The 15199-nt window shown below is 40.1% G+C and overlaps 1 protein-coding gene across 2 annotated transcripts in view; it reads right to left on the bottom strand.

Annotated features, from left to right (window-relative positions):
* ccnf (cyclin F) overlaps positions 1-15199 on the bottom strand; it is a 52659-nt gene that overhangs the window by 23747 nt on the left and 13713 nt on the right. For both annotated transcript variants that reach the window (XM_020535854.2, XM_048609947.1), the window contains exons 4-7: positions 10726-10793; positions 3149-3342; positions 2274-2327; positions 1785-1889 (exon numbers count right to left, since the gene is read on the bottom strand). In XM_020535854.2, coding sequence (XP_020391443.1) covers positions 1785-1889; positions 2274-2327; positions 3149-3342; positions 10726-10793 — 421 coding nt within the window. The remainder of the gene's footprint in view (positions 1-1784; positions 1890-2273; positions 2328-3148; positions 3343-10725; positions 10794-15199) is intronic.

Here is a 15199-nt window from a genome sequence, read left to right as displayed (position 1 = left end):
GCGGAAATGTGGCAGATTGGATTCAGAATTGGCTGACCCTTAGAAGACAAAGGTAGTGGACGGAAAATATGCAACATGGTGCTCAGTTACGAGTGGTGTACCATAAGGATCTGTTCTGGGTCCTCTTCTATTTGTGATTTTTGTAAACGATTTGGATGGTGGATTAGCAAGTTCGCGGACGATACAAAGGTGGGTCACGTTGTGGACAGTGCGGAGGGCTGTTCTAGGTTACAAAGGGACACTGATAGGATGCAGAGCTGGGCTGAGAAGTGGCAGATGGAGTTTAACCTTGAAAAGTGGGAGGTGTTTCATTTTGGAAGGACAAAATTGAAAGCAGAATACAGGGTTAATGGAAAGATTCTTGGCAGTGTGGAGGAGCAGAGGGATCTTGGGGTTCATGTCCACAGTTCCCTGAAAGCTGCCACCCAGGTGGATAGAGTTGTTAAGGCGGCGTATGGCGTGTTAGCTTTCATTAATAGAGGGATTGAGTTCAAGAGCTGTGAAGCTATGCTCCAGCTATACAAAAGCCTGGTTCGGCCACATCTGGAGTATTGCGTCCAGTTCTGGTCACCTCATTACAGGAAAGATGTGGAAGCGTTGGAAAAGGTGCAGAGGAGATTTACCAGGATGTTGCCTGGAATGGAGGGAAGGTCTTACGAGGAAAGGTTGAGAGAGCTAGGGCTTTTCTCTTTAGAACGATGAAGGATGAGAGGTGACTTGATAGAGGTGTACAAAATGATCAGAGGTATAGAGTAGACAGCCAGAGACGTTTTCCCAGGGTGGAGGTAGCTTTTACGAGGGGATATAGTTTTAAAGAGAAAGGAGGTAGATATCGTGGAGACGTCAGAGGTAGGTTCTTTACTCAGAGTGGTAGGGGCGTGGAATGCATTGCTAGAGAGGGTAGTGGAGTCGGCCTCATTAGGGGCATTTAAGCGGCTATTAGATAGGCAGATGGATGTTAGTATAAGGTAGCGGTGGAGGTTAGATAGACCTTAGGTTTCGGGTAAAGTTCAGCACAACATCGTGGGCCGAAGGGCCTGTACTGTGCAGTACTGTTCTATGTTCTATGTTCAAACCAAAACCTACAAGCAGGACAACCACTAGTGTCCTTTGAAAAGTCGAGATGATAATTGTAGGGCAAGGAGTTGGGAGATCCCAGGACAAAGAATCTACAACTTCCAAAATTCACCGTTTGAATGAAGACCCTTATTCACGACACTATGCCTCTCATTCAGTGATACATCGAGTATATACACAAATTCTCAGTTTATTAATGCCAACACTTTAACACAAAGTCATCAGTAGATAAGGAACAAGCCCTCAAAAGGAAGCATGCAGCACTACCTCAGTACGCAGGGTACATATGTTCTAAGGAATAAATAGGGATGGAAAGACTGGCAAACACTGAGGCACCTGGTGAATGCCAGCCCTGTTGGAAGGCTTGACTGGCACCAGCGCAAACACCAGCTTCTTCAGGAATTGCTCAACAACATTTAATCTGGAGGTCAAACAGCATGAGTGAGCAATCTATTTATTGTTAGATATTAACAGACACCAGAACCATGCATATACACCATCTCCTACAACAATCTTTTCTGCTTCACTCTGGATATCAACATCTTACTGGAGGCCTCAGGCAAGGATCATCACTTGGGCCATAATGAGATCTTTTGGAAGTAAGTTGGTCTTTTAAAATTTTTACAATTTATGACCAACCAATTTTATATCTTGAAATGTTATATTAGCATTTCGGAAAAATTCAAACAATACATCTAAAAACTTACTGTTTCTTTTTGGTTTGTCTCCCATAAGTGGTAAGAACTTGATAAGCACCCATAATTAGAAGATTCTTCAAACATTATTACAGCTTGCTTCTGTTTCTCTTCGTCCTAAATTGTAACAAAAACTCAATTTATTAACAGATCAAATCTTAAACTGTACTACATAACAGTTCAGCTACAAAGATCTTCTAAAGCATTTCACAGGTGATGTAAAATTTGAAAATGAAACCAAGCCACAAAGGAGATATGACAGGTGACCAAAGCCTTGGTCACAGTGAAAGGTTTCAAGAAAGTCTTTTAGAAAGAAGTTTAGAGAAAAAAAGTTCCAGAATTTCAGGACTATGCAGCTGAAAACACAACTGTCATTAATGCAGCAAAGAAAACTGGGGATGTGCACAGGATACACTTGCAGAAACATCAACATCTTAAGAGGGTAATAGGGCTAGAAGTGGGGTTACGTGCGATCCCAGGTTTATTTACCATGATACGAACCTCAAAGAGACTGAGAACTTTGGCCAAACAGTAAGTTAGTGATGCCTTCTTTGCCTAAAAAGAACGAAAAACAAGTCGAGTTGGAAAAAAAAAAATACCCAGCTTTGTTACAAAGAATTCGGTGCAAGTGTTCAAAACGTTCTATGAAGTAGAACTGTTCTAAGCCAAGGGGTTACTCCAATTGTATTAATGCTCTTGAACATTGGGTTCTTTGTGCCAAATTTAGTTTGCTAGTTAAATAGGTGCAAAGAAACTTATAGCTGCACTGAAGTTCATCCACTTCTCTACACTACATAAAATTTCAATGAAATAGAAGCTCAAAATCCCACAAATTTGAAAAAAAAAACAACTAACTTAATGGCTCCAAAGCACTTCAGGACATCTTGGAAAAGATGAAACATATCATTTAAGCATTAATGTTATGTTCTTAGGATGAGACACACTGATAATGTAATCAATTAATATGCATTCTTACTTGCCCTGAGCGAAACAAAAGTCATTGTGGGATTGGAATACACGTACAAACCAGGTCCAGGCTTAAATCACTGGTTATAGACACAGGATCATAACCATTGAAGTTGCTACAGCATCCTCTTAATTTTGTAACAATAATATATGTAATAAATTCACAGGTAGCAAGAAGAAGACTATATAGATTGACTTTACAAAAATGAAAACAATTCAGTTATTTAAAACGGACAACAGTTTGGAGATTTAGAAGAAAACAAAATGATTGGTGCAATGTTCACTCATACAAATCCTGCAGATCAACTACAATACCAAATATTATACTATATCATAAAATAAAAGATCCTGATGGATAAAATTGACAAGATAATACTAAAACTTTAAACATAATATATAAATGTACTTACCGATTGCAACTGGCATTTGCTCTTTAAACTATCATAGACAACTGCCTTACAGCAACTCCCGGTCAGAGACCAGGGTGGTCTGATGAACAACCAAATAAAGGGGTTAGCACCAACATTCAGACTTTCAGCCAGACTGAAGAAGTGGGAGGCTTTCAGTCCATTCACTTCAGCACGACCTTCATCAGAAACAGAAACTGAAAACAAAAAAGCACTTGCAATCATTATATTTAAAAATGGCATGTGCATTATTATACTAATGACTTCATTTTGTCAGCTTTCAAATGAATTGAATATTTTATTTCAAATCCTTCCAAAGAAGTCACCCAGTCAGTCTAAACATTTCAAAAAGCCTAATTACTTCAAGAAGAGCCATCAAGTCAGTTCCTCCTCCAAGTTACTGTGTTAAATTTGCATTAATTCCCAGAAAGGTGAGCATTTATACCACATTGCTATTTCCTGTTCAGAAGCTGCTTAGCTGAAGTCTACGTAACAGCAGCATGGATGTATTTGCACTAGGGAAGGAATCCCAGAATTAAATTAATAGAATTTTATAGTACTGAAGGAAGCCATTTGACCCATTGTGTCTGTACCAGCTCTGAAAGAGCTGGCCAGTTAGATTCTCGAGCCTCATCTCCACAGCCCTCTAAATTCATCATTTTCAAATATATATCCAGCTCTTTTGAAACTTCCGATGGAATTTGTCTCCACAGCTCTTCTATACCTTCTAAATCTTAACAATTGAGTTAAAAAAAAAGTAGTATCTCCTCATCCTAGTTCTCTTGCTGACAATCTTGAATTTGTGACTGCTAGTTACTGACATCCTAACCAGTGGAAGTAGAATAAGCTTCTCTACACTGTCAAAATTGTTCGTAATTTTCAACACCTCAATCTTCTCTGCTCCAAGGAGAATAATAAACCCAATTTCTCTATTATTTCCTTGTATCTAAAATCCATCATTCCTGCTATCACTATAGTAAGTATTCTTTGTGTTCTCTCCAGGGCTTTAACATCCTTCTTTAAATAAAGCATCCAGAACTGAACACAATACTCCAAATGTGGTCTAAAGAGATGTATCATCACTTACTTCCTTTTATACTCTTATACCACTATAAATAAACCCAAGGATCTCATAAGCCTGCTTTAATAACTGTTTGAACTAGCCAGGCCTCTTTCAGTGAATTATGCACTTGAACTGAAGTCCCTCTGCCCTTGTACTCCCCTCAAAGTTGCAACATTGAGCCCATATGGTTTCTTCAACCAAAATGCATTACCTTACATTTCCCTGCATTGATATTCATCTGCCAGATGGCTACCCATTTGGCCAACTTATCAATGTCCCTCTGAAGTTGCTCAGCACATCCTCACAATTCACTATTCTTCCCAGCATAGTATCATCTGCAAATGTAGAAATTTTATCTTAAATATCCATCTCCAAACCATTTATACAATTCAGAAAAAGCAAGGGTCCCAACACTGATCCCTGGGGATCACCACTTTCAACTTGTCTCCAGTCTGAGAAATGCTATTCTATTTTTTGCACCTATCGTCTACTTCCTGTCTTTTAGCCAACTTCTAACCAATGCTGCCAAGGACCCATCATTACCAAACATTCCTAATTTGCTAACCAGCATTCCATGTGGCACCATATCAAATGTTTCGTGAAAATCCAAATATCCAATACACAAAGCACTATCTTCATCCATTGCCTGCATCACCTCATCAAAGAGCTCAATCAAATTTGTCAGACCTGCCCTTGACAAAGCAATGTTGACTGTCGACTATTAACTTAATTTTCTATAATTGTATATTTATCTTATCCCAAGATATGGCCTTCAGTTTTCACTCTAATGATATCAAGCTGATAAGGCAATCCTTCGCTGCTTTCTTAAACATTCTGACCCAGTGACTTTGGGTCCAAGTTAATAAATGTCCAAGTCAAGATGGTTCATGATTTGTAGGTGAATGGTGTTGCCAGGTATCTGCAACTGGAGGGATGGAGATAAGCAATTGGGCAGCACCCACTATAGTAGTACATTCCTCAAAGTATTCTCTGAAAAAGGTTCGTATATAGAATACCTAGTGAACAAGTACATTGAAGCAGCTACATTGAAAATTTTATTTGAACAGACACACATGCATACCATTCAACCAAATGGCACATGTACTAACTGATCTGTTGCTTCAGGGTCTGCAAACCCAAAGTTTTTTTTTTAAAATCTTAAATAAAAACTATTACAAGCTGCAAGATGAAAAGCAAAGAATTGAGTAAAAGGCAAAAACACACCTTTCGTGAGGAGAAAAGTGCAGCATCTAAGCAACATTACACACTTGAACAATGGCGTAGAATATAATTTGCTTTACTTCTTTGATGCTTGCAAGAAAGACCACAACTAAAAATTTGACAATTTCATTTTGTTTGCAATTCTAGTAAATATCCAGTTTCCACATCTCAGGGATTAGCAAAACCTATTAATTTTGTTTTCAAAGTGGAATCTTGACACTACCCAAATCTTAAATCCTTTGACTGGAAATCCAAGTCAAATTTAAAGCTTGCTAACATTTGTTGTGCAGAATTTGATTTTGTCATAGGAAACATTTCGTGAAATATCAAATATACACATGACCTGCCTGCCTTAGTAACAAAAAAAAATCCAATTATCCCAAAGGGGAAATCCCATGTAATATTTTTTCTAAATCCTATAATTCAGTAAATTCCATTAAATAATTATTTATGAACCAAACTGAGAAACTCAAGAACCAAAATGTGAATTTTTAATTAACTTCATGATCGCAATTACAATTGAGACATTTTCTAAAATAATGCCAAAAATTCTGCTATAAAGCCAAAAAAATTATTAATAAATGCAATAAGACATACTAAGTTGTTGTCTAGTTTATGATCAATATTGACTGTTTTTGGCAATTTTTAACAATAAACTGTCCTACAACTGGAAACTGTAGGACACAAGAAATCACACCGTCAAAAGCAGCTGCAAAGCTATAGATTGCTAAATATTCTTCTCGAACATTACATGCTGTAATGTTTGGGTGTCAAAATAGAAGCATTTAATAACTGACAGCCACAGCCTCTCTTTTACATGAAAGATTGTAGATGTGGAATATCCTTCAAGAGGATCCAGACAAAGTTCAGATCACATTTGGCTCTAAGTGACAGCTGAAGCAGGGAAAAGCTTGCTTTTGCTTTAGCTTTAGTACATGCGACTATTTGACATTTTTCTTTCCAAGGCAGAAAAACTTTAAGGGAATCTAATCGCCAATACACAGTACTGCCTCTCAGAGGAATAAAACACTGAGCATTTAATTTAAAAAAAAGGCATGGTGGTTCAGTGATTAGCATCGTTGCCTCACAGTGCCAGAGACCCAGATTCAACACCACCCTCTGATTACTGTCTGGGTGTCGTTTACATATTATCCCTGTGTCTACGTGGGTTTCCTCTGGGTGCTCCAGTTTCCTCCCACTGTTCAAAGACGTGCAGCTTAGGTGGATTGGCCATGCTGAATTGCCCATAGTGTCCAGGAACATATAGGCTAGGTAGATTAGCCATGGGAGGTGCAGAGTTGTAGGGATAGTGGGATGCTCTTTAGACAGTCAGTGTGGACTTGTTGGGCCAAATGGCTTGTTTCCACGTTGTAGGGATTCTATGATATTTTAAAAAAAACACCAAGGAGAGAAAACAGAAAAGGAAAAAATTCAAATTCAAATAATTACCACATTCAACAAGTCATTTGCAACAATCGCCAAATTTATATTGCATTTACATTTCAGACAAGAAGTTCAACAATAGGTTACAACAAACTTACCCCCTCAGCATAAGAGCAACATAGTGCTGTTGCTCACTACATGAACTACCTAGTCTAAGTATACTCCTACTAACTCACCAAATAATTTGCTGTTTTATTTCCACCACTAACCTATCCAATTCCCTTCAAGCAAGTTAATGTTAAACCTGCATGATTTGGACTTGGTGGATCCCATCATGGTTCATAGTGATCACATCTATTGCAAAGTGTTGGTTGCTTGAGAAACTCTAGTTCAGGTCTGAGCTTTGAACATTATGATACATCAGGGAGGGAGAAGAGTTGCCTGGATGCTGTGTTTCAGGAGGCAGTCACACCTCTTAGATTAACTACCTCAGATTTGGTCAGTGATCAGGGACAAGAGGGTGAGACTACGATTGAGACAAGGTGAGGGATCCAGGGTATAGTGCTGAAGGAATCTCAGATCTTAAGCTTGTCTTACAGGTTTGAAATTCTTGCTCCCTTTGTGGATGATTGGGGGGGGGGGGGGGCGAGGGGTACTGTTGGAAGAATGAGCAAACTGACCATAGCACCATGGTACTGAAAGCCATTCAAATAAAGGAGAGGGGTGGGGGAGGGGGTTGGAAAACAAAATGTAATAGTCAGGGGAATGCACACTATTGTGGCCAGGATTGACAGTCCCAATCTGTGCTGCCTGGTTTCAGGATCTCTCATCTGGGCTGCAGAGGAACTTGGGAGTAGGGGAGGAAAGATCCAGTTGTAGTGGTCCATGCAGGTACCAATGATAATCAGTAGAAAGAGGTTTTAGCTGGGGGCTAAAATTAGAAAGCAGAATCAAAAAAGTAATAATCTCCAGATTAACACCAATCCACGAACTAATTGACACATTCGTACGAATAATAAATAATTGGCTCAAAGAGTGGTGTAGGAGAAACAGGTTCAAATTCATGGGATATTGGCACTAGTACTGGTGAAGGAGGCTGTTCTGATAGCATTCGGAATATGGTAGACAGACTGATTTAGCTAATCGAGGTAAATCAAGGTCTTCAGGATTTTAAACTAGGTTTTTTTTGTAGGTGGGATGCCCATTCAGGGGAGGTTACTGAAGTTTCTATAACAAACAATAGGACAGAGTGCAGAAGGGTCAGGAATCTAACCTCAGGCACAGATCAGAGGACAACTATGAGAATGGGCATGGTAAGCACACGAATGAGGGCATTGTAGTCAAACACACACACACACACACACACAATATGAAACCAGGCAAATGAGCTTGTAGTGCAGATTGAAATTAGTGGATACAATGTCATACCTGCAAGGGGATCAAAGCTGGGAACTAAATACCCAAGGATACGTGCCGTATCGAAAGGACTGGCAGATGGAGAAGGATGGTCTTGTAAGTAAGGAATTAAATTAAAATAGACAGCAAGAAGCAATATAGGGTCAGAAGGCGTAGAATCTGTGTGGGTAGAGTTGAGGAACGACAAAGGAAAAAGGACCCTGCCGTGAGTTGTGCACAGGCCTCCAAGCAGTGGTCAGGATATTGGGCAGAAAATAAATCAGGAGATAGAAAAGGCCCATAAGACAGACAACAATAATCATGGCGGACTCAACATGCAGATAGACTGGGAAACCAGGTTGGTAGCAGGTCCTAAGGAAAGGAATTCATGGAAAGCCTAGGAGATTTTTTTTGGAGCAGCATGTGGTAGAGCCCACTAGGGAACAGGCAATTACGGATTTGATGTGAAATGAGGCAGACTTGACCAGGGAGCTTAAAGTGAAGGAACCCCAAGGGGGCAGTGACTATAATGAAATAGCATTCACCCTGCAGATTGAGCGGGAGTAGCTGGAATTAAATGCAAAGGTATTACAATTGAGTAAAAAGGTAACTATAAAGGCACAAGAGATGAGCTGACCAGAGTTGATTGGAAGGGGAACCGAGCAAGGAAGATGGTGCAGCAGCAAGGGCAAGAGTTTCTGGAGGCACTGCAGAAATTCATCCCAAGGAAGAAGAAACATGCTGAGAGGAGGGCAAGGCAACCATAGCTGATAAGGGAAGCCAGGTTCAGCACATCAGCAGAAGGGAAAAGCATACAACATGGTGAAGATAGTGGGAAGGCAGAGACATTCTTTGCAGTTTTCACAGTGGAAACTAACAGTGGCATACCACAGTGTCAGGTGAGTCAGGGCCGAGTGCCATCACTAAGGAGGTGATGCTAAGGAAGCTGAAAGGTCTAAAGGTGGATAAATCATACAGGGTTCTAAAGGAGATAGCTGAGGAGATTGTAGAGGCATTGCTGGTGATCTTTCAGGAAATCATTGCAGTAAGGGAGGGTCCCAGAGGACTGGAAAGTAGCTATTATAACATCCCTATTTAAGATGGAAGGGAGGCACAAGATGGGAAATTATAGGCTGGTTAGCCTGACCTTGGGTTATTGGTAAGATTTTAGAGTATATTGTTACAGATGGTAAAATAAGGCTGAGTCGGCACGGCTTTGTCAAAGGAAGGTCATGCCGGTCAAGTCTACTAGAATTCTTTGAGGAGGCAACAAGCAAGTTCAACAATGGACAGCCAGTGAATGTGATCTATTTGGATTTCCAGAATGCATATGACAAGGTACCACACAGGACCCTGCTAAGTAAGATGTGGGCATGGATAGAGAATTGGCTCACTGGCAGAAGGCAGAGAGGGAGGATAGGGTCAGTTTTTGAAGCACACCCACTGACGTAATACATTAACAATCTGAACAAAGGAACTGAGGACATTGTTGCTAAGTTTGCAGATAAGAAAGATAGGTGAAGTGACAGATAGTGTTGAGGAGTCAGAAGGACTCGGGCAGACTAGGAAAGTGGGCAAAGTAGTGGTAGATGGAGTACAACTTGGAAAAATGTGAGGTAATATATTTTGCTTGGAAAAGAAGCACAGACAATTTTCTAAATGGAGAAAAACTTTGGAAATCTGAAGCACAAAAGGGATTGGGGGTCCTAATTCAGGATTCTCTCAAGCATAACATGCAGGTTTCTTTGCCAGTTAGGAAAGTGAATACTAACATTGCTTTTGTCTCAAGACGCCAAGGCTGTATAAGGGTCTAGTCGTACCGCATCTGGAATATTGTGAGCGGTTTTGGGCCCCCACGTCCCAAATCTAAGGAGGTATGTGCTGACCTTGGAGGGGATCCAGGAGAGATTTACAAGAATGATCCAGGAAATGAAACGCTTGCCACATGAGGCGTATTTAAGAACTCTGTCCTTGATGGACTTCAGAAGTTTGGGCGGGGGAGCTCATTGAAATCTACAGAATACTGAGCGGCCTGGACAGAGTGGGCATAGAGATGTTTCCCTAGGAGAGACTAGAATCAGAGGACACAGCTTCAGATTGCAGGGTTGACCCTTTAGAACTGAGACAAGAGATTTCTTCAGCCAGAGGGTAATGAATCTGTGGAACTCATTGATACAGAAGGCTGTGGAGGCCACGTCACTAAATGTTTCTAAGACAGAGGTCAATAGGTCCTTGATTAGTAGAAGGATCAAAAAAGATAACAAGGTGAAGGCAGGAGAACAGGGTTAAGAAACACATCAGCCATGGTCAAATGGCGGAGCAGACTGGATGAGCCGAATGGCCTAATTCTGCTCCTACACAAGTTTTTCTTTTTTTTTAAAAAAGGTCTAATGGACTGCTTCACAAGTCTGTGATAAACTTAAATTTAAAAATTATCCAAGACATTTGACTTGCCCTTTGAAATCTGTGACTGCTATATTTTTAAAAAGAATTGTAAGGCAAGTGGATTTGTACTCACGTCCTTCGTTATAGAGGTAGGCTATTCCTAGCTTTACTGCAGCCTCAAAATTTCCACTTTCTGCAGCCCTGGAAGAAACAGACTCATTAGAATCACTAGAAAGCTTTACTTCTCCCCTCCCTCATGAAAATGAAGTTCAAAAAAAATTTTGCCTCTAGATGGCCAGCAAATTAAAACATATTTCTAAATATTTGCAAGTTACCAGCATATGGGACACTGCTTTCAAATACTGGAGCAATCTACCACATGAATAAGAACGGATACTTGAATAAAGGAGAAAAGGAAGAAATTACAAATGCACTGTCCCTTTAAGAATTCATCCTTATAAAAAAGTTACTTTTGATCAAATATTTGACAATTAATCTGAAGTAAGGGAAACAAATTCTCACGTTAGGAAGATATGACAAGTCACATTGACAGGAGGATTTTTATTTCAGAGATGGGCCAAATAAAAGTTAGACATTTTAGAGAAATACAGAATTGCATCCAAACCAGTTGCTAAAATCAGAAGTTGAACAAGTGCATACATTTTTAAATAAAATGTTAATAGAATAAATGGATGTTATAAATTGCCAAGATGTAAAAGAAATGACAGATGCTTTTGAAGAAGTTCTAAAAGTCTTTGGCAATAATTTAACCTCAAGAAATAAAATTCTTGAAAGACGACGACTTAATAGAAGAGTTCAACACCAACAGGAATCCATAGATACTTCAGTAATAATGTCTGCAGGTTAGTGAAAAAAATGCAACAATGGCAATTTAAAGCAAGAATTCATAACTGACAGAATTATTGGAATTGCTGACAAGTCTTCTTCAGAATCATTTGTCAGAGGAAATATCTGAAGGTAAAACCATTCAGCTGATGAGTGAATCAGAAGCCCTGAAGTAGCATAGGTCAAAACTAAAAAGGAGAGAATAATAAAAAAAAAAACTGTGGATGCTGGAAATCAAACAAAAACAGAAATTGCTGGAAAAACACAGCAGGTCTGGCAGCATCTGAGGCAAGAAAGCAGAGTTTGTGTTTCGGGTCCAGAGGTCCTTCCTCAGAATCAATTGTAGCCGGGAGTAGTTTGGGATTATGCTAAAGAAAGAATAAGGGGAGGGGAAGGAGTAAATGATTAGTGGAGCTGGAACCCAGATAGAGACACAAACAGAGAGAGAGAGAGAGAGAGAGAGAGACAGAGAGACAGAGAGAGACAGAGAGAGAGAGCACACACAAGGGCCAAGAGAAAAACAGTTCAGCAAAGGAATGGGTAAAGGTCAGCTTGAGAGAGTGAATGGCTGAGAATGGGAACAATTAGTAGCTGACAATAGAGTGTTTGTGGTGGCAGTTCATGTGATGACAAAGACTGGCACATGTGGTAATGATAAGGGAAAATTTTTGAACTCCAGTTACAGTCCAGAAGGCTGCGGGGTTCCCAACCAGAAAATGAGCACCGAGTTTGGCTGGAGCATTGCAACAAGCCCGAGAGCGAGAGAGAGAGGTTGGCCAGGGAACACAGTGGTGTGTTGAAATTGCAGGCAACTAGAAGCTCAGGGTCCTTTCTGTGGACAGAAGGAGAGGATCAACTTTATTGCAGGATTTCAGGATAATCTATTCTGTTCTTACGTTACATCATGACTGAAAGGTATCCAACAAAGCAATAGAGCAAGGAGTGCCACAAGGAACAATGCTGGGTCCACTTGTTCACCAAGCCATGCTGCATGGAGTTATATCAGTCGAAGATTTATTAGTCAGTGCCAGTGCCTTTTATTTTATTCATTTATACAAACAAATTGGATATGAACATAGGAGATATGGTTAGTAAGTTTGCAGATGACACCAAAATTGGTGATCTAGTGGACAGCCAAGAAGTTTACCTCAGACCTTGATCAGATGGGCCAATGGGCTGAGGGGTGGCGGATAGAGTTTAATTTTGATAAATGTGAGGTGCTGCATTTTGGAAAGGCAAATCAGGGCAGGACTTGTGCATTTATTGGTAAAAGTCCTGGGGAGTGTTGCTGAACAAAGAGACCTTGGAGTGCAGGTTCAGTTCCTTGAAAACTGAGTTGCAGGTAGACAGGGTAGTGAAGAAGGCATTGGTATGCTTGCCTTTGTTGGTCAGAGCATTGTGTATAGGAGTTGGGAGGTCACGTTGCAGCTGTACAGGACACTGGTTAGGCCACTTTTGGACTAGTGAATGCAATTCTGGTCTCCCTGCTATAGAAAGAATGTTGTGAAACTTGAAAGGGTTCAGAAAAGATTTACAAGGACATTGCCAGGTTTGGAGGGGTTGAGCTATAGGGAGAGGCTGAATAGGCTGGGGTTATTTTCCCTGGAGCATCAGAGGTTGAAGGGTGATCTTATAGGGGTTTATATAATCATAAGGGGCATGGATAGGGTAAATAGACAAGGACTTTTCTCCAGGGTGGGCGAGTCCAAAACTAGAGGGCGTAGGTTTATGGTGAGAGGGGAAGAGATTTAAAATGGACCTAAAGGGGCAACTGTTTCATGCAGAGGGTGGTGCATATATGGAATGAACCGCCAGAGGAATTGGTGGAGGCTGGTACAATTATAACATTTAAAAGGCATTTTCATGAATAGGGAGGGTTCAGAGCGATAGAGTGCTAGATTAGTGTAGAATATCTAGTTAGCGTGGACAAGTTGGACAAAAGGGTCTGTTTCTGTGCTGTACATCTCTGACTTTATAATGCAATAGGTCACCTTCAGAAATTATGCCAAGTGACACAGTCACACAGAGCAGCGTGAAGTTAAATAGATACATAGACACACAGACATTATGAGGTAGAACAAGTCACAAGTCACAATAGAGAAAAATCCAAAATATATTCCTCAGGCTATTGAGTTTCAGCCACCTGGCAAGAAGATAATGTATGTTGGCATTTCAAACTTTTCAGCTTGATACAGGATGAATGCCATATAACCATCATTCTTGGAAAAAAAAAAAAAAAAAAAAAAAAAAAACTTACAGCCAACAGCAATGCAGTTACATAGTTCACTTAAGATTAAGGGTATGCTACAAGGAATTCTCCAACAAAAGAAGCATCAGATAGAACAGAACTTGCATGCACTTTAGAAAATCAAGAATTCTGGTTCAAACATGAGTACATGTTTGGACGTCAAATCATCTTTAAATGATGCAAGGGGCCATACTAACTAATATCAAAAATTGTTCTAGGTAATGCAAGTCTTCACCAGTTAGTCAAAGGACAACATGTAGAAGATTTCTAGGGCTCCCTAGTCTCATGACAGAACCTAAAAAGAACAGAGTTGATCGAAATTAACTATGTTGGAATAAGAAGCATGTTTCATACAAAGCAGAAAGCTGTAACTATACAGGATTGGCAGAGACATTTTTCACTGCTATTAACAATGAATTGATAATTTAGATGACACAAGTTCATGCGTAAATGCAAACAATCAGCTGACTAATGCACATTAAAAGGCACTGGCACTGACTAATAAATCTTCAACTGATACAACTCCATGCAGCATGGCTTGGTGAACAAAATGATAACATTTAAATTTGACAGCATATGCTGAGAAAGGTTGAAGTTCAAACAGAACATTACATCTCTGTCCTCTCAGGAAGAATTCTCAGCACCAGTGACAGACCATACCGAGCAAGCAATTCTAAACAGTATGACTGAGGAAGTGTGTATGTTAGTTTCACCAGTCCTATAAAGAGAGCAAGCGAAAGCATCCATGTTAAGCAACAAGTTGAAGTAAAGAGTCTATAAGCATCAGTAGAGTTTTACCAATAGCTTGAGAATAAACATCTGCTTACAGTTGCATATGAGGTTTTCAACCCCTCAAGCCTACCATTAAATAAGATTACAGCTGATCTGTTTTAAACGTTTGATTTATCTATCCCGATAACCATTGATTCCCTCCACTAACAAGAATCTACCTCTATCTTAAAAATACTACCTTCTGAGACAGCATTCCACACTTCAAAAAAATCAGATACAATGCTGTATTCATCCTTCCAGCCTACAGAATGGAACTGAAACAGGAGGATCCTTCACAGAAGGAAATACAATGCTGATCCCAAGAAGTCTCCAGTACTGTTTGGAACCAGTGGACTGGCACATATTCAAATACTCAAGAGAAAACTTAGATGAGTATTCCATCACACCACAGATGCAAATGCGTGGAGGACTGTGTGCTAAAGTCGTCAATCCAGGTGTTCCCCAACAGGAAACCTTGGAAGAACCAGGAAATCCACTGCCAGCTGAAGGCCAGGCATGCAGCATTCAAGTCAAAGGACTCAGACCTATATAGAAAATCCAGATATGGCAGTCACAAAGCCAGAGATACCAAGAGACAGCACCAGACCAAGTTAGAGGCCCAAACCAACCATACGGTTGTGGTATGGCCTAAACAACATAACATGATACAAAATGAAGCACAAAGATAGCAGACAAAAACACATCCCGCCCTGATACACTCAATGCTTTCCATGCTCGATTT

The sequence above is a fragment of the Rhincodon typus genome, chromosome 21, assembly GCF_021869965.1.
Source record: "Rhincodon typus isolate 14 chromosome 21, sRhiTyp1.1, whole genome shotgun sequence".
NCBI classification, from domain to species: Eukaryota; Metazoa; Chordata; class Chondrichthyes; order Orectolobiformes; family Rhincodontidae; genus Rhincodon; species Rhincodon typus.
This window is presented reverse-complemented; position numbering and strand designations above follow the sequence as displayed.